We start from the raw sequence: 25240 nt of genomic DNA on the forward strand, positions 1-25240 counted from the left end.
ATCAACATACCACTGTCTCCTCCAGCCCTTTGAGGTCCTCTCTGGCTTGCTCCCTTTTATCATTGAGCAATCTGAAAAACAGAAAGGAACCATGAACCACCAAAGGGGCATCAGAGATTCTCACAGACACCATGCATCTGCAGATAAATCAACAAAACAAACCAACTCACCAACTCAGGGTCTGTTTTTAAATTTGCCCGACCTAACCTGAATATCTTGGTACCTGAATCACCAGTGTGGACTGGTGGAGATTTCATGGGGATGAGAGAAAACAGAGGAAATATTTAAAGCGTACTCACAAGAGCTTTTCCAGTTTCATTTCTCTCTCTTGGTCCTCTATTTTCAGCTTGTTATAATCAGAACTGAGCTTCTCCTGTTCTAGTTGCAGTTTCTGATTCAAACTGAAATGAGAGGAAACAGCAACTCATTCCACACCACCCTGAGATTCTGAGTCATGCAACTGAAGACAAGATTCTGTTCTAAGCCCATTAGCTCTGTGCAATAAAGGCAGCAATTCTGGAGGACTCTGAGAGATCAGAGAACAACCTCACAGCTTCCTCCCTGCCCGAGTGAAAACTAATTTCTGGGAACATCTAAGAGGCATGAAACATAAGGCTTTAAGAATGTATTTATAGCTGGCTTATGCAAGAGCTCTGGAAGGGAAAAAAAGAGATGGGAAAGGGGCCAATATTTTAAAACAGGAAGAGTGAGTCCAGTAAGAATTCTTTTTCTGCCCCACAGATGGTACACATGCACTCCTGGAACCTTATCTGGCCACTCTGACCTTCCCTTCCTCTCCGGTCCCATGTTCTGAAAACATCTCCCAAGTCCAACTCCCTGGCTGACATAGGGACCATTCTGCTCTGTGAGGTCTTCGGGTCAGGGAGGAGGGGGAAGCGGGGGCAGTGGTCAGAGAGAGGAAACACAAAGAAAGTCTGGGCTGCTACAAAAAAGAAACTCACCACCCGGATGGGAGCACTGGGTCATTTTATGTACCCCAGTCCTTGCCAGGTAGTGCTACTGGTAAAGAATCCACCTGCCAATGCAGGACATATAAGAGGCGCAGGAGATATAAGAGGCGCAGGCTTGATCCCTAGGTCAGGGAGATCTCCTGGAGGAGGGCACGGCAACCCACTCCAGTATTCTTGCCTGAAGAATCCCATGGACAGAGGAGCCTGGTAGGCCACAGTCCATAGGGTTTCAAAGAGTTGGACACGATTTAGCACACGTGCTGTCCTCATAAAACCTTTTGTATTCCCATGCCCACCTGACCATACTGAATAGCTTACACACTATCTGAAGGAAAACCCAGAGGCCAGATGAAAGGCACAGGCCAAGGAAACTCCCCCCACCTGTCAACTCATTCAGAGACCCTCCATCTCTCTCACCTCCATTCCCTCCCTTCCCACTCCTCCCAGTTGAATGATTCGTGGGTGATTCATCAGAATAACAAACAAAAGCCATGCCTAAAGGCGAAAGCACAACCTGAAAGGGAGCATGGGGTGGCCCCAAAGGGGAGAGACGATGCTAAGGGCTTTCCTAGGTAGACTGTGCACAGAGCCTACCCATGGCATCATTTACACTTTTGCTTTAAAAATGCAAATATGCGGTACAAGCAAAGAGATTTGGATCAGTAGTCTGGAGAATAACTCCAACTCCAGTTTGATTCCTATTTAACAGTATGACCTTAAGGAAATCATTTAGCTTTGATTCTGTATAGAAATCTTATTTCTTCATCTATAGAAACAGAAAGGAGAGAACCTTTAGTCTAGAGTGGGGTGGGGGACATGGGGGCGTGGAATGAACTGTATTTCAATATATTTCAATATAACTGGTCTTGTTTTCCTCTGTTATTTGGGACATGTAAACACATTGTTCTGCAAGGGCACTCACTGTGCAAAAATGTTAAGAATCCTCAGGAGAGGAGCCTAAAGGTGCCTCCCAGCCTGGGGACTTGTGTTGATGATGTGGGAAGGTGAGAGGAGCGGGGAGGGGTCATTAATGAGCAGGGGGGCCGTTCAGCAGCAGCTGCAACAGAAGAATGGCCTTGAGAAGGTGTCACTGGAGCCCAGCTGCAATGACATCCTCGAGCACAGACAGGCACCCAACAGTGTGGGTCCCTAAGAGCCCACGTGTGTGACCAGGTGGCTCCAAGATGTGCGGACGCGGGTACGTGTTGGGCCAGGAGGCAGCAGGAGCCGACTGTCTCCTCTGGAGCATTTATTAACCCAGCAGGCTTTTTCACACTCTCATAGGAACGCATCCCCACCCACAGGGGCACATGTCTGTCCACGTGAGTCACCAATGTGTCCTGCTCTGCAGGGCACCAGGCAGGGCAGCTGGGCCAACCTGCTACCTGCCCACCAGAGCCCCCAGAGGTTGGACTACAGATGGGGCCTGGGGAACAGACCTCAGAAGCATCACAACCCAGCTCCCTGTGACACCAGGGCGGAGCCCAGGACCCACAGGGCAGGAAGAACAGAGACCTGGGCCAGACGCTACGTCCCTCTAGGCTGGCACAGGGCCTGTGCCCGCCCCCATGCCCTGCAAGTCCCCCGGGGCAACTCACTCCCGAATCTCATCGATGATTTTCTGCTTCTCCTCGATTTCATCCCGGAGTCTGGACAGCTGCTTCTGATGAGCTTCCCGGTGACTCTCCATCTGCTGCTCCAGTGCCTTCTGCAGCCCAGGCCAAGGGAAATGTGTCAGCCGCTGTTGGCTCTCGGCCCGCGCTGTGCCAAGACTGGGGCGCTGTCTCCTATCCCACCTCCCTCAGCTGTCGGATCCCCACACCAGGGCCCAGGACCTACCCTGCTTTATAGGCACAACCATATCCAAGGATCTGTTAGAAAACTGAGTAGTTCCCATGGGCAAATGACCACATTTCATGAGGAAAGGGTTTGCCTCTGACTTTCCATAGCTCACCTAAGCCACATAGCTTCTCTCGCCAGGTCACCCTGAGGTCACTGACCTCTTACTACCTGGTTGACCTCAGGCCATGGCACCTCTCGGGGCTGTACTTCCCCACCAGTAAAATGTCAATAATCTCCCAGCCCTGTCCACTGCAGGGATTTATGATGATGCTCCAAGCAGACCTTTCCACCAAAGTGACGTGAACCCAGGAGAGGCCCAACCAGGTGAGGCAGGCTTGTTGGCTGAACAGTGTCATGCATGGCATCACTTTAACTATGGGACTCACACCCAGAGGAGCGTGGGGTTTGTCTAAAACTATTCCAGGTGGCTCTAGTGGTAAAGAGTGCACCTGCCCATGGAGGAGACACAAGAAACGAGGGATCAATCCCTGGGTCGGAAAGATCCCCTGGAGAAGGCAATGGCAACCCACTCCAGTATTCTTGCCTGGAAAATCCCATGGGCAGAGGAGCCTGCCTGGCAGGCTATAGTCCATGGGGTCGCAAAGAGTTGGACATGACTGAGGAACTAAGCGTGTGCATGCATGCACACACACACATAATCAAAAGTTCTATATCTTCTCCTATTTCATTTATCCACCTAAAACCCCTATTTCCCAATCTTCTTCCCCACATTTCCATTTCTGTTTAAAATATGACCAAAATAAAGACCCCTGTGTTTGAGATGTAAATTCAAATTGGGGGTATTTCTTTAAAAGATAGAGGGGAGGTGCTTCCTTCCATTCAAAAGAGGGGTGACCGTTTCTGCAGAGGCTGTGACGAGCAGCCAGCACGGCTACTGGCAGGTGCACTGTCTCCCTCCTGCTCGTGAGCGGGAAGAGAAATGTACTGATGCAACGTAACTATTGTCTGCAGATATCTCAGCGGGCTTGGACACCTGCATGTCCATCTCACTTCTAAGTCCGGCCGCCCTCTGAGAGCAGCTCTGATGCCCAGCCCCAGTCCCGCCCCCCTCCTTCCTACCTCACCTCACACATCTCGGAAAGGAACTAGATTTTCCCAGATGAAGAAAATCCAGTCCCAGGGTGTGTGGGGCTCCGCTGCATACACACCTTCATTTCCTCAGCATCCTGAAGCCGGGTCAGATGCTCCTTTTCCTTATCCTGGAAGCTGACTTCGTGCATTTTTTCTGTTTTGAATTTTAAAGGATGATGTAAAAGATTTAAACGGCAGGATTCCCATCCAAAAGTAAAAATTAAAAAAAAACACAACAGAAAGGAATATAGTGAAACATCAGCTTATCTCACCAAGTTACCACCATGGAATAAAAGGAGGACTTCTTGAATGTCACTCTCATATACCCTCCACACCTCAGGACTTCCAGCTTGTTAAATCAAGGCTGATCTCTCCAGGGAGACTGTGGAAGTACTCCAGGGAGAATGGCGATTAGAGGGGACATGTGAACCTGGAGCGGTCATGCTGGACCTGACGGGGCTGCCACTCCATGCCCTCAGAGGACTGCTCCCCACCAGGCCTGGTGAGCCACTCCTGCCAGTGTGCATAAATGTGCATGGTCACTGACAATGCTCTCTGCAAATATTAGTGGTATTTGGATTCCTGCCAATATTAGAGTTTCGGAAAGAGCTAATTTACCTCCCATGGGTATTCTCTAAGAATCTGGAGCAGGAAAATAATCTAGGGACAAGCACAAAGAAAACAGAAACATAAAATAACTCTCTCCAGACTAAGCAGGAAGCCCACGCTGTGCTGGGGGCACAGTGCTATGGGACACGCCTCTGGGGAGGGGGCATCAGCCCTACCCTCCTCTGGGTCAGGGGTCTCGCTGAGCCCCACGGACCACGGGCAGCCTCAGGTGGAGGGACCAAAAGGGTTTCCGACAGTGACACTCAAGTCATTAAGTATTCTCTCCATTCTGTTTCACTTTATTTCAGTGTCAACTACAAACCGGCACTTGCCAAGGGCATTTGCCATCTGCCTCTGCGGAGACTGAACTCTGTGTTGCTGCAGCTGTTGACCTTCGACACGCCCTGAAGGGAGCTCAGGGTGGAGAAATGAGGCATCTTGTGCTCCAGGGAAACTAGTGGAACAGGTCTTTAGATATTTTCAGGAACTGATTTCATGAATCCCAATCTGTGCATCTCCTCATATCTAGAAAAGCACTAAATCTCTTGACGGTGAAATTTAGCTCCTCATGGCTAGCAGAAAACCCTATGTAAGATAAGTGCCTGATGGTGTGAACTCCCCCTTCACCAAAATCATATATATTGACCTTCCCACACTACCTCCTTGGAGCACTTTCTCAGAGCTATCTGAGGTGCTATCTGCTGGGCTGCAGTCCTCATTTTGCCCCCAAATAAAACTTAACTCGAAACTTTCACATCATGCATCTTTTTTAGTGGACATCAGCGCTTTGATTTTATTTCCACTCAGTGGCACCACTGCAGAAGCCACTGACCAGAGGGAAAGCTTCTTTTCCATGTCAACTTTTGGGTAGAGCATTCTATTCCCAACATCCCTTATCTCATAAAGAAAACCTTACACAGTCATAGCGGGGGTGGGTGTGTTCTCTTTTGTTAATTTAAGTTGTCATTTGAAGCAAAATGTATTTACTGAGCAAATAGACAATACAACAATAAATAAAAAAGGATAACATTGTCACCAATCCTGTTACCCTACTAAAACCATGTTCCCTTCAAATATTAATTTTATAGGCCTTCAAATATAAGTATCCATTGATTTTTAAATGTTATAACCACAGTAAAGATAAAATTATATATTATGATATTTAATCTAATGCACTGTAAACACTGTTGCTTGGTCTTCATGTATTTCATCTCCAAGATGAAAAAAAAAAAACCTATTCTTTTAAATCACATACCATAGTTCATTTAACTGTTGGACATTTAGGTGATTTCTTTTTTTTCCACTAATTTATAAGCAATGAATTCTCGAGAATTCTGCAACGAATATTTGAGATTTGAGGAGCAAAAGGTATGAAAAGTGTTAGAATGATTAATATGTATTTTCAAAATGCTTCCCAAAGGGATTTTACCAGTTTTCTTTGCAACTCATAAGATCTGTGTGCTCCCGTTTCACCACAACACATACATCATTAATCCTGTCCTGGTTTCTACATTTCCAGTCATTTCTCTTTGAATCTCTTCTATTTATTCATATTTATTGAGTGCTTTCTCTGTGCTGAGCACATTCTTTCACAAAGGGATCAGGAGACTGCCTGGAAAAGGCAGAGTTTGCTCAAAGGATGCAAGATGCAGGGGAACCATGGCTGCAAGTTCAGACTTGATATTTAGAGCAACGGGACAGCATGGAAAAGTCAGAGGTCTGGGGCCTGACACAAGGTAGGACTTGATTTTGGAATCCTCCCTTGGGATACAGCGCAGTGGTCAGCCTTGAACATGCTAGCGTTTAGCCTCTCGGTCAATGAACGGAGCCATAATTCTTAATTAGTGACAATGAAGCTGGAGATAAACAGAACCAGAGAAGCATCTGGCCAGCTGAATGTACAGGACTTGGTGACAGGAAGTGAAGAAGGGAGAGGATTCCGACTTGGGCAGCAGGGTGGACTCAGGGAAAATGCAAAGACAGGCAGATATGGGGTGGGGGCAGTCCTCTAGATGGTTCTCTACCCCCTACCCCACTCCAATTACACCACTGTTTTCAGTAGACATACAAATGCTTTAACTGAGCAAAATTAAACATCAAGAGTCCAGCCAACTACAGCGTGTCTGATTCAGGCTAACCGCTGGACACCAGCAAAGTGGCCGACTGCTCACCTTGGGCTCGGAGCTTGGCCAGCTCTTCACTGAGCGAGTCCTGGGACTCTTCAAGCTGTCTCCGCTTCTGTTCCATGTTCTGCATGTAGTCAGTCAGGGATTTGATCTTGGCTTCGTGCTTGAAACAAGCAAACACAAAGGCGGCTGTGAGTGACTAGCAAGTGATTACCCTGGCTTGCCCAGGACCGTCCAACAGGAAAACGCAACAGCGGAGGAGTTCTTGACTCCTCTGTTTGAGTCCCAACAGCCAAGTGCCTACTCTGCCCGAGGCTTGGGATCTGGGATCACAGACTAAGACAGTCCTCTTTTTCCCATGTGCTTCTCTGCCTCATTCCCCTGCTCACGGCCTTCCTTACCATGCCCTTCCTTAACATCTACTAAACTAAAATACCAAAGCCCAAGCTGGTTTTCCTCTTTGTAAAAAACAGAGTCTGCTGGAAAGAAAGGGGTTGGAAAAGTGTCACGGCTGCAGGCTTCATTTTTTGAACCTGTACCTTTGGATTTCTTCTTTGGAACTCAAGTATTATGTCTTTACACTTTCTGCCTTTCAAGCACAACAATTCCTATTTCAGAGACTTTGCGTTTCCATTTTCCTCTCCCAAGGAAGCTCTCCCCAACACCCTGCCAGACATGGGCCTGGCTGGATCCTTCTAACTTGGGCCCCAACATTTTCTTACAGCACCTAACATCTATTGATTCATCTTTTTTTTTTTCTACTTGTTAGCTCCATGAAAGCATAGTTAATAGATAATAATGGAGTGAAGGAATGAATGAATGAATGAGAGCTTGTAACTGAACAGGAACAGCAGTCACCTCGAGGCAGATGGAAATATGCAGACGCCTCCTCCCCCGTATCTACATGGATCACACTTAGCCAGGAGGACCCTGGAGATGGAGCTCGAATGTAATGAAATAACCTCTGGGAAATGGGACTATGCTGGAGCAGGTATTTTATAAGCATAGCTTTTGGTGACAAGGATGAGTATAAACAAAGGAGATAATAGCATTTTAGCTGGAAATATTTTGTCAGGCTCCTTAGATCACGTCAGAAAATAAAGAAACACAGTTTTTCTTACTTTTGAACCCCAGGTAATAATGACTAAATCTTTGGTTTTGTGTAAATTGTGACAGAGTACAAAATAGCACCTAAGGGAAAACTGTATTTGCTGCTAATGCAGAAAGCACTGTCTAACCAACACGGTTATTCTTTAACCCCAAACCATCCTAATATTCTTGACTCCAATCTCATACACCCGGAGTGTGTGTCACTCTGAAGATCTGGGCAACTGGGGCCCCAGTCCTGGGCCTGACACTTTAGAGCACCCTACTTGGGCAGTCCTCTGGCTGTACCCCAGACTACCGAGCAAAGTTCTATGCCAAGGGAGCGTGCCCACCCGGAACCCACATCCTCTTCTAGATCACAGTGAGTCTGGAAAACTAGAAACTCCTTACTCTAGTGACCCTAAGGTCACCTCCAGGAGCAGCAATGCAGCTTCCATCACCCACTTACATAGATTACAGCTGACGCAGTTTCACAGCTCCATCAGCTCACAGAACACGCGAAGGGGCCTGACTTGGACAGGGAGGCTGATGTGTCCAGATGGAAGGAAAGATAGTGGGCTTTGGGCCGCGGGGCCTCTGTCTGTGCACTTGCGTTGGCCTTCAAATGTTAGGAAGAGAGTGCTTCAGAAGCACATGCTCTCAGAGTAACAGGTGACCTGGAAATCAGACCTGAAGTGTACTATGCCCTAATGTTTATCGTTTTTCTTCTCAATTTTCATAAATTATAAAAATGCCAAAGAGTCCAGCAAATCCAGAAAAAGTAGTAGAAATGTCACCCATAAACCACGCTATCAGGTATTTTCCCTCTATATTCCTGGTCTTATCTATACAAATGCATATTTTACCAAGTTGCAAGGTATAGCATAGATCTGTCACTTGGCATTTCCATTTTTATTTAACTTTATATAATTATACTTTCCAAATGACTAGGTTTCATACATTTTTGGTAAGAGCTGCATAATATCCTTCCATGTAACTTTATGTTATTAGTCTCTCAATAAATAGTTGCCTATTTTATTTTATTAAAATGAAAGTAATACTTCAATCAACATCTTCCATGTAAGTGCTAATATTTTAAATCAGGGAATGATAATACCATATGAAATGAAAAATTTTCACTTTCATTAACAATGAAAAATGCTATAAGTGGAGTTACTGGCCAAAGTATACTTAACACTTTTATGGGTTTTGATTCCCAAGGTGCTTTCCAAAGGGACTGACCAAATTATACTTTTCTCAACAACGTATATAAATTTCAGTATTACACACTAGCACCGATCTCTTACACTTCTTTGCTTACTATGTTATTTATAAAATGGAAACTTGATGCTTTAATTTGCATCTCTTAGATGATTACAGTAGGAGATGAGGCTGGAGATGGTTGTATGAAGACACATTCCTATGTTTAAAAGCATACCGGATGAAGTATGCTTTCGTCTGCTTCTCAGCACTGTCAGATGTGCCATTACATGCTGGTACCTGCTCTCCCCAAATAACTTTAGCTATTTTAATGCCTGGGCTGAGGCAGTGAGCAGTACACTCTCGACCACTCACAGAAGCCGCAAACCCAAACACCAGCCTCAGGTACAGTGGCAGACCAGAAACGAGGCTGCTGTTTTCTGAAACCACCATGCTAAAATGAAAATGCTTTCTAACGGACAGAAGAGTACCTTATCACTGGGGCTTGAAAATCCCTTCAAGGCTTTGAGTTCCCACACAAAAGTTTGAGTTCCAGCTCTGCCTTTCACTGGCTATGTGAGTCTGGATATTTAATCTTTCAAGTCTCATTCTCCTTATCTAAAAAGCAAGGACAATCATAACACCTGCCTATCAGAATTTTTCTAAAGATCAAGTGAGAGAATGCGTGTAAAGTGCTTAACACAGTATATAGTACACTGAAAGCACTCAGTAAAATGTTTCCTGCTACTGCTACTAGTAATAGTAGTAGCGGTAGTGGTGGTGGTTTCTGTTGTCCCATATTAAACTGGATCTGTCGTAGAGATTAAAAGATCAAAGAATGCTGCCTTAGCTGAGAGGTGTTTTAGATGCCACCCAATCTTTTCCACTTTTCCAGGGAAGCCTGGCATGCAGCAGTCCATGGGGTAGCAAAGAGTCAGATACGACTGAGCCACTGAATTGAACTGAATCTTTTCCATTCATTAGACATCACTATCTATCCTGCCTACCTATCTACTTATTTATAAATAGCTAGATAAAGATATGTAGACACATCCTTTAAAAAAAAGACCGGAGGTAATTCATGTAATTTGTACAGCTAAACCTAGCCTTAAGAATAAGCCTGGCCGGTCGCTGCCTGGGAGGTCATGGACAAGTCCATCAGTTGTCCCTATTAGGCACCATCAGCCTCAGTAAGCGCGTGGAGGAAACAGATTTCCAGTGCACAAGCGTGTGACGTGAGGAACAAAGGGGTGGCCTACCTGGGAGATGAGCAGCTGGCATGCTGCCAGCTCCCGCTCGCTGGCATTCATCTTCCTGTTGGAGTCCATCTGGGCGCTCTCGAGCTGTTTGCTGCGGTTCACCAGAGACTTGACCTCCGACTTCATCTTGCTGATGTACAGCCGGGCCATGGTGAATTCTTCTTCAATGACTCCATTCACATCTGCCAACTGAGCACAGGCAGGGACCACTCAATGACGCCCACGATCGCCAGAGGTTCACAGGGCCCTGAAACCCGTCCATGGGGATGTCTGGGGATTTCTGGGTTAGGAATCCCTAATCGCAGGACCACAAGCTGAGAACCACAAGTCGAACTATAGGTTCAACCCCAAGTTCTCGGAAACCTTGGATAAAACTTCCAATAAAACACCTCAACTAACATAATCTTCAATTAACCAGGTTTTTCATTGCAATTGCTTTTCTAGAATGAAAGAGGAGATATCAGTAGAAAAAGATATTGAAATTTTAAAAAGAGATAACTCTGAAGAGGTGTTCCTTACTTTTCTGGAAGGGCAGCAAAACCCAGTGTTCCTAAAGGTGATCCTGAGTCCCAAAAGAAATCATTCAAAACTTCAATTATGCTCTCTACAGTCTGCTATCCAGAGAAACAAGCAGTCTAAGAACTTGAACATGTTTCTATAAGCAAAGGCTGAAATACAGAGGATTTTCTATATAGTTCTCAATTAAAGAATCTAATGAACAAGAACGTGCTATCACCAGAAATACCTCTGGATGAAAGTTTTCCTGCATAACTTCTTATTACGACCAATGTTTCCTTGCCCCTACATGCCTGCCTCTTCCAAGCACACAGCAATCTCGCTTAGTTAAGATCACCTGAGAATAACAGTCTAAATTCACCTTTAGAAGAAGAGATTCTGACAACCAGAATCCTTGCACCATCTCATATTTGTTGTCTAATTTTCAGAGCTCTACAGGATACAAATAATGCAGCAAGATACAGCCCATTTGCTGAGACGGCAGAGAGGCCTTGAGGAGCAAAGTAACTGCAAATATTTTTGTTTAACCACCAGAGGGCATCCGAGCACCTCAGGAGAAAACAAGCGCCCTCTCCAGTACCCATCCCATGAACAGAGGCTTCAGTTATTCTAAGACAGTCATTCAAACTCTGTTTTTTGATGTTTCACAATACACTCCATCTGCCCACTTTTGTCGTTATTGTTGTCATTAACTCATTGTATGACAATTTTTTTCAGTAAACATTTAAGAGCTAGGAACACGGAGTGGTCCATCAACCCTGAAAATTGGCAGCAGGTAAAAAGTACACTGGACAGAGCTGAGTGCCTGTAATCTGGTGTCAACCTTCCCCTAAAAATTCCCCGACAATGTTGTTAAATGTCTCAGGGTCAATCAACACAATTCAGAGCCCAGGTTCACAGCAAGAAAATCCACAAGTATCAACATCTGACTCCATCTTACTTGAACAGAAGTGAAAGTGAAAGTCGCTCAGTCATGTCCAACTCTCTGCGATCCCATGGACAATACAGTCCACAGAATTTTCCAGGCCAGAATACTGGAGTGGGTAGCCATTCCCTTCTCCAGGGGATCTTCCCAACCCAGGAATCAAACCCAGGTCTCCTGCATTGCAGGCGGATTCTTTACCAGCTAAGCCCCCAGGGAAGCCCCTTACTTTAACAGAGGTTCTTACTAATCAGTTACGTTTCTGACTGCCAGCAATTTGCCTACCAATGCCACTCATTACACTCCTTTCATAATCCAGTATCATGGAGATAACAGATGAGAAAACCCCACAACCTTTAAATTCAGTTTTATCCTTCTGTCTTGGTGATCAGTCCAACATGGTACGGATTCATTCTTTAGCCTGACCAAGTGTACCCTGCGTATTGTTTCTCTGTACAAAGGTAAGGGGACATCCATCTCTTTTGTGTGGAATTCACAACCTGTACCAGCTCCTGGGGGGAGAACATGGCTGAACCGAGTTAGGGTGTCGTGGGAAGGGAACAAACAAGTACTCTCTAAGACATTCTATAGCTGAGGGCACATTGTGTTCTACGCCCAGGTGACATCTGAATTGGAGATGAGTAGAAAAAAAAAAAACTATAATGGGCATTCTTCAAAGTTAGAACTGGGTATTTCTTCCCTCAAACCAGAACCATAACTTCTGAAGCCTATACTTATTCCAGGAGGTCAAAAAGGAGATTTTGAATCATTAGATTTTTAATTTTTTTCCCTAATGGGAAAAAAAAAAAAAAAAAAAACAGTACTCCAAACAAATATTAACCGCAAGGTTTCTTACCACTTACAAGCTCATGTATATAGTCATGTAAGTTCGGAGTTTTCAGTAATTCCAGTATACTGTTATTTTAAAAAGAAGAATCAGAGTTTGCTGCTGTAGGATTATTTAGTAACTCTGCTCTGGGTCTGACAGTGACTGAAACGTATGTACTAGACTATGAGGCCCAGTGTGGATGACTAATTCAAAAGAGACTGCCTCCCCTTCCATCTTGCCTGTACTGGAATCACCCCCTCCCACGTCTCTAGAGCATACAGCAGTCATCCGAGGTGCCATTTCTAGGCCAAGTAAGAGGTAAGGGAAGTGACTGTTCACATTCTAAGCCCTAAAAAGTCATCTGTTGTTGCTGTTTAGTTACTCAGTTGTGTCCAGCTCTTTTGTGACCTCATGGACTGCAGCCAGTCTGACTCCTCTGTCCATGGGATTCTTCAGGCAAGAATACAGCAGTGGGTTGCAATTTCCTTCTCCAGAGGATCTTCCCAACTCAGGGACCGAACCCCCGTCTCCTGTGTCTCCTGCATTGCAGGGAGATCCTTTACTGCTTGAGCCACCGAGGCCCTGCAGTCATAACGGAACTTGAAAACATCCTTATTAAAAAGGCGTCTAGAAATGTCAGTTTCATTCACAAGTGCAGCACAGAGCCAAGGTATGATAGAGTTGCTTCCAGGAGGTTGAGGAGCAGGAGGGGAATGAAGAAGCAAGCCCTCCTGGAGGTGAGGAGCCCAGCCACCATTCTGTGGGGACTGGAACTCACACCCTAGCCCTAGCAGAGCCCAGGCTGTGCTGAAGAAGTTGATGAGACAGGAGCTATCAGTGATGAAGGCTGACTTCAGGCCCAGGATCCAGAACACTTTTATCTGCATCTCTGGTCCAGCCACAGCCAGGTCCCTCGTGGAGGTGGGCCCGGGGTCTCTGTCACCTGCTTGAACTTCTTCACCTCCACCTCAGCTAGACCTGAGGTTGGAGGAAAACTCGGCAGCTAATCCAATCCACTTCGTTTATTCAACCTCAACTTGTTATTCTGCTTGTGGCTAGAAATCTAGAAATCTCTGCCTTAAAGAAAGACCGGTGACATTGGAACATGAAAAGAAGAGGCTCACTAATAAACCTGGATAAAGTCAACACCAGGCTCATCTCGTCATTTGATGCTCTCATCTCGTTTTGTTGACTTAAGTATTGCCTGGACTCTGAAAATGCCCCCAGACATGACTGAGCTGGAGAAATATGAGTTCTTCTGTTTCTTTGCTGTTCAGGCCTGCTGTATTCTAGAACTGAGGGCTGAGAAAGACTCAAGCAGCCATCTTTCCCTCTCTCCCCACAACACCACCATGGGGGCTGAGTAGGATTTTTAGGAATAAAAACACAAGATCACCAAAAAACATTTCCTGGATCTCATTTTTTAGATCAAAAGAATTATATCAACTGAATACTCATCGCAAATAAGAAAAGTATCTGTACCCACAGTGATAGATCTAAGAAATATATGCATAACTCATGCAATTCCTGGGCTGACCATCTTCAAGATAATCTGGACTCATCTCATCATTTTATAAATTAGGAATATGAAATCCAGATAAATAAAGTAACTTGCCCAAAGTCACATAATTACTCCTCTTTAATGCTCATTGCCATGATGAATTTTTTCCTTACAATTACTAACTAAATCATAATTGTAAGGAAAAAAGCAGAATGATTAAGAATATGATGCTATCTAAGTGAGAGTTATCAATGAAATTAACTAGCTATCAATGAAATTAACTAGGGCATCCAATGTCTGGAATTCAAAAATATCTTAAAAATATTCAAAGTACTTAAAAATAATCTCAATCATACTTCATATTCCCAAAGGTAAGGACTCTTTTTTTTTTTAATTCCAAAGCACCCAGACACTCCTTGATTTCATTAGCATTTTTCATCAGCTCTATTTTAGAACTTGGCATAAAAATATCTTCCTTTATCATTATCAGCAGCAGGCGCCAAGTTCCCATAAATCAACTGCACCTTCATATTGCAAGGACCATTTAATCACCTCAACCTCAGAAGTTTATAGCTCAACATCAACATATGCGTCTAAAAATAAATCCTCAAATATAAAATCACCGAACTGGAACTTAATAGGGTTAATCTTATAGTACCGGAGAATTCTATGCTAAAATTAGATTCGTTTGCAAAGATTCATGAACTATTCAGTTACAATAGAGGTTCTATGAAAGAACGATTGGGTTTACAAGAGGTCATATGCTCGATACCTCGATCTGTTTTACCACCTAAGAAGAGCTTTCAATGGTTCCCAGAAATGTCCATAAACCAAAGTAATTTGGGGAGGCCTGTCTAGTATTTAACAATCCCAACTCAAAACCTGAGTGTTCCTCCAAAGCAGACTGAAGTAAAATTCGGCCTTTTAAGGCTAACAGGCTAAACTCCATGAATTTGGTTTTAAGAGGTAGAAGTTTTTGAGGTAGAAGTTTAATACTATAACACTATTCCCTGGCTTGATAAAATCCACACATGTTTATCACAGCTACTCCACAGAAGGTCTTGAGTTCATATAAACCTACAGTAATTAACTGAACAACAACAACAATAATCTAAATACTACAGTACTGGTATAAAGATTAGATCACTGAAATAGACTAGAGAGACCAGAAATGGCCCCACATACTTTTGAAGGTGGCAGGCATGCTCATTATCATGAATGTACACATATGTCAAAACTTCTCAAACTGTATACTCTATGTGCAGCTGGGACTTCCCTGGTAGCCCAGTAGGTAAGACTCCACACGCTCAATGCAGGGGGCCCAGGTTGGGAACGAGACCCTGCATGCCAAAACTGAGATCCTGCCTGCGGCAACTAAGACCTACCACAGCCAAATAAATAACTACATGCAGCTTATTTTATGTCAATTATACCTCAAGAGAGCTATTTTGTTTGATGTCGCTCTTATTTTTCCAATGTCCTGTCTATTTTGTGGCAAATTGTTCTTGATTGACAGCAGTATTTATTCTTGTTTCCCTGTATTCCTAAACTCATAGACAACTTTATGCCATGTCCCTTATAACCTTGCTATAGATGGCACCAATGTATACCACCCCAGGGGTTACTCATGGTTGGTTTAAGCCCACTGTAGTAAAACTGTTTCTCTTTGCTTTCCCAGCTTCCCTTGCAGCTTGGGGTGACCATGTGACCCAATTCTGGCCTCTATAAAGTATAAGGGATGCCTTTTGGGGATTTCTGGGATATAGTTCTCTCCTGGATGAAAGTTGTCTTGCTTTACAGCCCGTCCTGCCTCAGACATGATGATTGGTGCTACAGAAGCTATCTTGCTACCAAGAGACAAAAATCTACAGATGTGAAAAGGTCATAGGCTGAGGAAAACAAAGAAAATAAAGACCTGGCTCCTTGACATTGTTGAGATCCTGCACCAAAAGTTACTTCTAAAACTTCAAGAAGCATAGGAATGACCTGGGAACTCTTGTTAAAATGCAGCTTCTAATTCAGTAGGTCTGAGGTGGGCCTGAGAGTCTCTAGTTAGAACAAGTTCCCGGGTGATGCAGATCACAACCTGAATAACAAGATTCTATACTTCTTATACTGTGAATAATAAACATGGCTTTATTTTATTAAGCCACAATTAGAATCCTCATTTCTAGCTGAAAGCTTTCCTAATTCATACTGATTGATTGGGGACCTTCATTCTGTTGTATTTTCATAGAAAAGGAGAGGGCTTCCTTGGTGGTCCAGTGGTTGAGACCACTTTGCAATTCAGGGAACACGTGTTCAATCCTGATCTGGGAAGATCCCACATGCTGCAGGGCAGCTAAGCCTGTGGGCCACAACTCCTGAAGACCATGCACCTAGAGTCTGCAACCAGAAAGTAACCCCTGCTCACTGCAACTAGAGAAAACCCATGCATGGCAAAAAAGACCCAGTATAGCCAAAAATAAATAGATAACTTAAAAAAAAAAGGAGAAACATTTCTGAATAGAACTTTTGTTTAATCTATCCAATCCCAAAGCTCTGTGACACTGGCATATAATTCTGAGGACTAAACCAACTCAGAGAAGGCCAACCAAGATCAGAGGACATTTCCTACTTAGTCATTCAATCAGCCTTTCATTCAGTCATTCAAATATGATCAAGCACACAGCAGATGCAAGACACCGTGCTAAGCACTGGATACTCAGGAGAACAAACACAGACTCCGCTTGCTCAGAATCGTGCCGTTACAAGAGAAGGTAGCGAGGATAAGAGAAGGGCTGGCTTACAGTCTTCACGTCGTTGGTACCAATGATTCCTCCTATCTCCCCCAAATCCTTCAACAGCAGATTCAGGATCTCGGTGGCCCTTTTCTTCTGATGATTGCTAAGCTCCTGCAGTTGGCTCAGTTCTCTCTGCGTGGTTGTCAGTGTAGTCTGAAATACACATTTTAACAACAGATTTAAAAGGCCACCCATCAATTTCATACACACAGCATCATCAAGAAAACATCATGTAGGGTAGAATTCTTTTATCCTTTCATGTAATTTCAACAGGAGTCCTTTTAAGCCAAACTATGGTATACCTCTGCATTCTCTGATAAGAAGAGGAAGTTGTCTTGGCCTGATATGTCATTTGTCTGCATATCAGATGATAATTTCCAGGTCAGTGGAATAAGTTATTAAAAATAAATAAAGCTCAAAAGGAGTCCTTATGTTTATAATGTGTAATCACATCTAATCCTACCTACCAGATGTTCTGTTTCAGTCCACATTCTTCAGGATATAAACATACCTGCAAATGTCTCCACCTCCACTTCCAAACAAACCTGCTCCCTGGCACCATTTCCAAATTCCCATCTGACTTCATAACAGATGGGTCTGGAAGGCCCGAAGGGACATTAATGAGTTTAGAGAACAACCAAGAAAAAGTCTTTCCATCTTCACAGTGAACCAGAACTGGACACTCTTCATCACATTTCAAATTTAGTCTGGTTCAACAGGAGATGGTTTCTAAATTATACATACCAGAAGCCCCATTTTACTACCAAACATTAACAAATTCATCCCTTTCCCATTCTTCATGGATACTACCAATATGTATATATTTTTAACTACCTAACTTAACAAACTCTCAACATCAACAAATTTGCCATCTTTTGGTTTCTTGGTATTAACTCAGCCAAAAGAGAAAATAATCTGCATAAATTATGGAATTGTAAAGGTTAATGCAAAGACATTTATGTAATTCTTCCATATGCAACTATTTTACTCAAGTATTTCTTAATAATCAAACTAAAAATAGTACTCTAAACTAGTCTAGTAGTACTTTGGTCTGACAGAAAATAAAACTGGTATCATGGAAACCGCTTCATTGTTTTGGGAAGCAAATATACCACAGACTAGTGAAAAAATCTTGCAGAAAACAGTAAGCCCTGAAAAATCTAGACTCCTTCTTTCCTAAGTAACTTCTGCTTTGTTTTTCTATTTTTCATTTTTGTTTTTATTTAGGCATTGCCACTGCTTATTTCATTTTGTTTTCAAAATCCACAGAAGCAGTAGTTCCTATCTTGGGAAACATTAAAAAGCCTTCCTACATGCAGCTGAATGTATGGAATAAGCAGCGTTTTCCATCCGCAGCATCTACGGTCAACAGATCGGCACTTTCCTGCACCATCTGCTGCTTCCCCTTGCCGGGAGGATGGTGGTTTTCCACCAAGCAGGCTGGGCACAATCCCATGATACCAGGCCGTTGGACTGAGGTGCCAAGGGCAGCTGGTTACAGCCGCTCGGCTGCCCACCACCCATCTTCCAAGTAGAAAAAGCGAAAATGGACATGTTCCACCAGCAGCCACCTCACCAAATGCTCACTGGCCCTGTGCCACTAGCTCTCTGTGCAGAACCAGCAGCATCTCTCGCTGGGAGTCTGAAAATTAGGAACCGTGCAGATCGAAGCACTTGCTGAAAAACAGGACAACAGACAAACCAGGACTGCTAGTCCTAGGCGAGGACAAGCAGCACTGGGGAAGGAATGGGCTGCATTCAGGAAAGTGTAAACAGAAGGACTGAACTCCATGCCTTGCACGCTCCCCTGTCAACACAACGTTTGGGGATTTATTTGCTGATACTGTAGCATATGCACAGGTAAACGCTAAGTGCTTTATGTCAACTGTCACTAATTCCCATGCCCTGAAAGAACATGTTATCATCACCACTTTTACAAATAAGCATATGAACACTAAAGTGTTAAATGTCTCGACTAAGGCTTAACGGTTGTAAAGTCAGATTTCTAGCTAGGATTTTTCTGGCTCCAAAGTCTGCACTTTCTTGAGTATCCTACAAGGCATCACTTCTAGTGTTATAAATCCCCTAGATGCAAAACAGACCTGACATGAAGATCTGGGGCAAGTGGACAAGTCACTTACACAAACTATTTCAGTTATTGGAGGATTTCAAAGAATGCATTTGTGCCTAACACTGAAAAACCACTCAGCCAACTGCCACGCTTTGTAGTGTCTTGTCAGTAAATGTCAATAAAAGTACAGGAAGGGCACCCGAGGAAGTCCCGCCCCCACACACAAATGCTCCAACCGTTTTCTGGGCCAGCTCGTCTGTCAGCTGCTCATTGGCCCTGGTCTTGTCCTCCACTTCCTGTGACTTCTGGTCGTAATTGACAGCCAGCTCCTCCAGAGCTTGGAGAACTTCTTTCACCTCATCTTTGGCTGCCTCATTTTCAATCTGGAGACGTGTCAGCTCCTCCTGAATCTTCTCATAGTCTCTTCTCGTGGAAGCTAAAAGCTGGGGAAATTAGATGGTATGGAATTGGTGACTCTAATGTTCAAAGGTTTATGTTCAGTGCTCTACCCAAAGATTAGAGAAAATAAGTTGAAAAAGCTCAGGATAACTGGAAACCATACTATATATCCATATGCTAAATGAAAAAACAGCATGTTGTCTTGAAAATATGTTTCTCTTTCTGTTTCTTTCTTATTTAACGCTGCATAAGCTAAATTCCAAGAACTGATTACAGATCAAGAATCACCACACTTTCTAGCTGACTGGCTATTCCACATGTTGAACAAAGGATGAGGAGGAGTAATTTCCAAGGATATAATAATACTTACATGGCTTTTTACTATCATCATTTTTTTCACATTGTAAACTGGTCGATTTCAGAGTCAATCAAAACAGTATAAAAGAGCAGTCCCTAATTTTTCTTAATATTCATCATCGACTACAGAATTCGCCCCCCACATTAACACTAGTAAAACATGAATGACTGACCTTATGGATACTTTCATTACTTTTGTGCTTACTGTATTTTCTGATTTGCCTATAGTGAATAGATGCTGTCTTGACAGTATAGAAAAATAGTAAGAGTCTTCACGGTAACAAAAAGGAGAGCTTATCACAGCAGTTGTACCAAGTTGGAGACGCACAGTAACAGAACGGGAGGGAGAGGGCAGGAAACACTAAACAAATGGAAGACTCAACTGTAGTTAAGAGGAAAATCAATTAAATATGGTTCCTGCCAAGAGAAATGTTTGCACAGAGGGCATAATCACTGTTCTAAAGAGATGAAGGGCAACAAAGAGGAAGAGAAGAAAATGGTGAGGTGAGAGAGTGTGTTACGTCTATGAGAGGGGTGGGACTGGGGCCATGAACCATAGCCACTTGCTATAACTGTATCATATGAACCAAACCATAGCATTTTAGCAACAAAGCAGAAAACACCCTAAAGCACAAAAGAGAAAACATACTTAGGCCCTCAGCAAGGGAATTACGAACCCTCTGTATCTGATAGATTGGCGATCTGTTCTTTGCTTAGGTTCCTGTTTGCAAAATACTTGGCAAAAATACAACATAATAAAGACATCTACTAGAGAATTGAGTGCCATCCAGGGAGAGACTGAAAAAAATTTGCCTCCTTGTAAGTGTATCACATATATACTAACAGCACTTGGACCCCTATCTTCTGTGCTTTCCTCTTCTCTGCATTCTATATTTGTTCTTTGAGTATTTTTTTTCCCTACAAGACAGCACAAGAACATGGTGTATATCAAAGACCTGAGTTACCTGATTTGCAAAGCTGAGAAAAGGCTGAAATGGAATGAACCAGGAGTGTTGGGCCCTGGGTATGAGGAAGTAGGATCATCCTCACCCCACTACCAAGCTCCTCTGTCTCTGCTTGTCATAGGTTGTGTACCAACCAGTTACTTACTCTCAAAACCCTAGAGCTCTACCAAGTCAGACATTTATTTTCTAAATTCAGCTAAAATCAGCTTTTAGCAGCCACTGAAAGGAAATCTACCAAGAATTTTCCACGATTCAGTGATTTTTTTAAAAAAAAATTCTTTGCATATTAAATTTTTGGAATAGCCACAACAGACAGTCATAAAAGAACTTTGGGGAAAAAAAAAAATTTATTGCATTCTTTACCTCATCCTGATCCAACATCTGTTGCTTTAGCTTTTCAGCCAGCTGGCTCTGTTGGTTAATTTCATCATCCTGAAACGAAACATCATGTTTAATTTTTTGTGGTTAGTTATGTCAGTTTTGATAGCCTCGTTTCTCAATGGATGGCAGTCAGATACCAGGATGCCAGCTGTAAGCTCGCTAATAAGATGAAGCAAATGGTGTGGTGCCTCCTCACAGATGAGAGACTGGATCAAATACCACATCACCCACCTTTCTCAGCCGATGAAACATTTAGATATTCTGAGAAAATCAATATCCTCCACATTCAACTTAATTCCTTCTCATCCAGAAATCAGCGATGTAGGGCTTGGAAACTGAAAGGGACTTTGAGTTATCCCTTCCAACTCAAAGATGTTAACAGTGAATTCCTAGCTCAAAAAATTATGGAGTGAATCTCTAACCACTGTACTTGTCCCAAACCTCGTCAAACACGTCCGTGGGGGGGAGCACGGCCATGCGACAGCTGAAAGAGATCAGTATTTCCACTTCAAACCTCTTACTTAGACTAGGGAACATTTACTAGAGAATTCATCTTTGGCATTAGAGAGCTGCCTTTGATTAGGAGCTAAATTTCTTACCAGTCTGAAAAAACCTCAAGGAAGCTGGCATGTAGAAACATGATTGTTTCTGGTGTGTCACTGAAGTGGGAAAGGATCTCCCCACAGACTAATTCACTCTTCTTGCTCTCAGCTTCTGCCACTAGGTGTTGCTGCCACAAAAGCCAGAGCTACCGCCTCCCACGGCCCAGCGTTAAGCATCTCCGCCTCTCCCCTCCCCCTAGATGTGGTCCAAAGCGGCAGGCGGCCAGCGCCTAACTGCATGAGATTCAATCTTGGTTACAAAGGTTTTCATGAGTTCAAAGGAAATTGTGAAGCCTGTGCAGAAAGACAACGCGGCTTCCCACGTGCCTCTCCCTTAGGAACAAGAGAACATCCTGTGTGATGACGCTTTTGGGGTCTAAACTCCAAGCAGCGTTCAATCCAGCTCAGCGCTCCTCTCTGTGCCAGGAGCTGCCCAGGTATTCCCACCGGCAGCCCTCAGACACCTACTGTGCCGCACTTTCCTCCTTTTCCAGAGTGGGGGTAAATTCCAGGGCCTGGGGTGCAGGACCTCAGTTTTCCCCAGGATACTCTCCTGCCTGTTCACTTGTGTCAGTTCATCCACTTAAATCAGGTTAACCAGCATCACAGCCATGATGCTTTCCAGCACAGCTCCATGATGCTTTCCACGGAGCAAGAAAATTCTAACTATATTATGAGATCTGGGTCTCCTTTTCCTTTGTGTAGAACATCTTTTGGGCTTATTTCTCTGTTCAGGGAGATCATGTTCCTACTGAACTTTTTAACACCAACTCAACTATTTTATATATAGGAAAATTGAAATGCCAGAATATTTTCTGCAAAGTGCTTAGAAATCTATTAGCCATGGACTAGATCTTAACAGCTGGCCTCAGGCCTGTGTCAACAGATTCTAAGAGATGCACTTGAATGTATAGATACGGACTCCATAGCACTTCTTATCCCAAAGTTTTGAAAATGTTTTTACAAGTTAAAAACTCTTTAATGGTTCTAAAAAATACTCATGGCTTTCCTCTTGAAGTCAGATTTCTGGCAGGAGAATTAGGGAAATTATACCAGAGTAAGTGAAATCTCTCTCAAAAAAAAAAATTATTTCCCAACTAGAAGACTATTATGTTGGACATATTTTCTCTTCTACTATATAAACTTAGAATGTCAGTTACCAGGAACAGTTTTAGTGTTTATGTTCCTCAGCGCACAAATATTAAACAACTTAACATAAAAGACTCAGGAAGTTTAACATGGAAGAGCCGCCACCTCTTCCCCTGGGGCGTATAAGCAATGGTTACAGTGATATAAATCACGAGAGAAACAGAATAGTTGTGCAAGCGCTTTGTTCTTATACTGTGTTCATTTCAAAGCCTGACGACGTGGGCTTGCTCCTGATGGGTGATGAGCTGGGAGACGGTTATTTCTGAGGTACCATGAGAAATCAAGGGCCCTTAGCCTGTCTGGAAAGGATGACGACCAAAGATTACATTATAACAACATGAATCGCTTATGTCAGAGACATTTCCAAACCTACACTTACCCTTCCTTAAGAAGGAATTAGCATAGTCTGTTGTGATTTTTTTTTTTTAATTTTCAAAATTTTCAGAGGAAGATGTGCTGTGCAGTCCATATCTATACATTCAAGCACATCTTTTAGAATATGTTTAAACATGCTCACTCTGATGCCAACTGTTAAGATCTGGTCTGTGGATAATGGATTAGCAGGTACTTTTCAGAAAATATTCTGGTATTTGAAATAAGTGAGTTGTCAATAGATTACTGGTCAGTCACCCTTAATGGTAAAGATGTTTTTGTTGCAACGGTACTCAGTGAAATGATTCGATGAATACCATCAGTTCAACATCTACTTACACTTAAATTCTGCTCCTACATCTCCCACAGTACAGAAGCACTGGAGAGGTGATGGGAAATAAGAGACAGAGCCACTGCCAAACTGCCTGTCTTGCAACTGTGCTCTCAGCCCACCTCTGCCCCACCACCCTCTGATACCCCCATCATGTGGCTTCTCCCTTAAACAGAAAGGGAGAAGGTAGAAAAGAAACTAATATTTAGTGAGCATCTGCTATGTCCTAGAGTCGTTTACTCCCCAATGCAACCTTCTGAAGTGACAGATGTGAGCTCCATGTTGCAGATAAGAAAAACAACTTCAGCAGATGGGTCATCAGCCCAGGTCTCAGCACTGCTAAGCCACAGGACTGATTCTAAAGTGCCTGCTTTTCCATCACACAGCACTGCCTTAGAAAAGGACCTGTCCTTCAACCCCTGGAAGGTCAGCACGGAGGGACAGAGGGGGCAGCGGGAAGAAGAGCACATAGAATCTTTCTTCCAGCACATTCTAGACAAATTCATTAGGACTGACAAGCTCATTTTCAAGGGGCAAAGCCAAAATAGGATGAGCACTGGACTGGGAGTCAGAAGACGTGTAAGCTCATTGTAGCTCTGCTACCTCCAGGCAGTATAAGTCATCTAAGCACCCTGGACTAGCATCTTATCTAAACCTAGATACTTTCAGCCACTAATAATCTATGAAGGTGCCCTGTCCCAACTCATGTATTCTTAAAAGTATCAAACCATCAACATCATCAGAAGCATGAAATAGCTTCTAGAACTTTTAAAAGGTGGACAAATAAAAATGACACCTGGTAAGATATACCCAGGCCATCCATGGGTAGAGATACAAATGGCATGACAAGCTTCGGTATCCCCCCACCAGGCTGAGGCTTTGGGGCTCAAGTCCTTTCCCAAATCTCTCAGCATTGCCCTGTGATGGACCACAAATGCTAATCCCAAAATGTATGCTTACCAGGGTTTTCAAAACACACACTAAAGGAAAGGAATATGACAGAAAATGTCCTAGGCTGGGAATTAGGAGGCAGAGCTCCAGGGTCAGTTCTGCCAGCTACCAACTGAAAACTGCCAAGGCCTGGCATTGCCTGCATTTCAGACACCGAATTCAAGACTCTAAAGTTTTCTCACATCCATGAAAAATTCTCATGTTACCAGGGTAAAAAGATCCCAGTTCCAACCATGTTTGGTTTCTATTCGTAGAGAACAGAGAGCAGAATCAGGTTATCACCCCACATCCAGGATTCTTTGGGGATACTAAAAACAAACCCTTCAATTCTAAATGAGAAAAAAAACTGCAATATGCTTCAACAATAACATTTCTTTGGAGAAACAAAAAAAATCCACATAGACTGCTCACTTCCTTATTGATCTCCCTTTTCTCTCACTTTGTTTGAGGTTTTATATAAAATACCTGGGTAGAAAGAGAAGGGTAACAGTATGCCCAGTGCCTAAAAAGTAATTAATCCAGCTCTCACAGCATGAATATCTTATTAAATATGTCACCCGAGGGGTAAGGTGACCCCAGTTTAACACTGTGGTGATAATGCAAACTCCCAGAGCCACAAGCACAAAGAGAACCAGCTTCCTTAGGGCAAGCAGTCACATTTCCCTTGTAAAGGTGAGGCCAGACTCTGAGCTTTACTCAGAAGAAAGAGGCTTGTAAGATTAATGACAACGTTAACATAACAAAGCTGTTCTATCCAAGCCAGAGGTGTCCCCAAGCACTCTGAGCTGAACCACAGCAGAAAAGATGAAATCAGATTAAAAATATCAGCAATGAAATGAACTGAAAGGATTTAGGTATTCCAAGGGCAATATGCCAAGGTCACGTGAAACATCAATTTAATTTCCTTTGCCTCTGGGATTCCTAAC

At 43.4% G+C, this 25240-nt stretch overlaps 1 protein-coding gene across 1 annotated transcript in view; it reads right to left on the minus strand.

The window, feature by feature from the left end:
• KIF5C (kinesin family member 5C) overlaps nucleotides 1–25240 on the minus strand; it is a 155394-nt gene that overhangs the window by 27166 nt on the left and 102988 nt on the right. Inside the window, exons 13-21 of the mRNA XM_020893429.2 lie at nucleotides 20892–20960; nucleotides 19044–19250; nucleotides 16743–16889; nucleotides 10186–10374; nucleotides 6686–6803; nucleotides 3983–4059; nucleotides 2570–2679; nucleotides 300–401; nucleotides 11–71 (exon numbers count right to left, since the gene is read on the minus strand). Of these exons, the coding sequence (XP_020749088.1) occupies nucleotides 11–71; nucleotides 300–401; nucleotides 2570–2679; nucleotides 3983–4059; nucleotides 6686–6803; nucleotides 10186–10374; nucleotides 16743–16889; nucleotides 19044–19250; nucleotides 20892–20960 (1080 nt within the window). The remainder of the gene's footprint in view (nucleotides 1–10; nucleotides 72–299; nucleotides 402–2569; nucleotides 2680–3982; nucleotides 4060–6685; nucleotides 6804–10185; nucleotides 10375–16742; nucleotides 16890–19043; nucleotides 19251–20891; nucleotides 20961–25240) is intronic.

This window comes from Odocoileus virginianus, chromosome 13 (genome assembly GCF_023699985.2).
Source record: "Odocoileus virginianus isolate 20LAN1187 ecotype Illinois chromosome 13, Ovbor_1.2, whole genome shotgun sequence".
In the NCBI taxonomy this organism is placed as follows: Eukaryota; Metazoa; Chordata; class Mammalia; order Artiodactyla; family Cervidae; genus Odocoileus; species Odocoileus virginianus.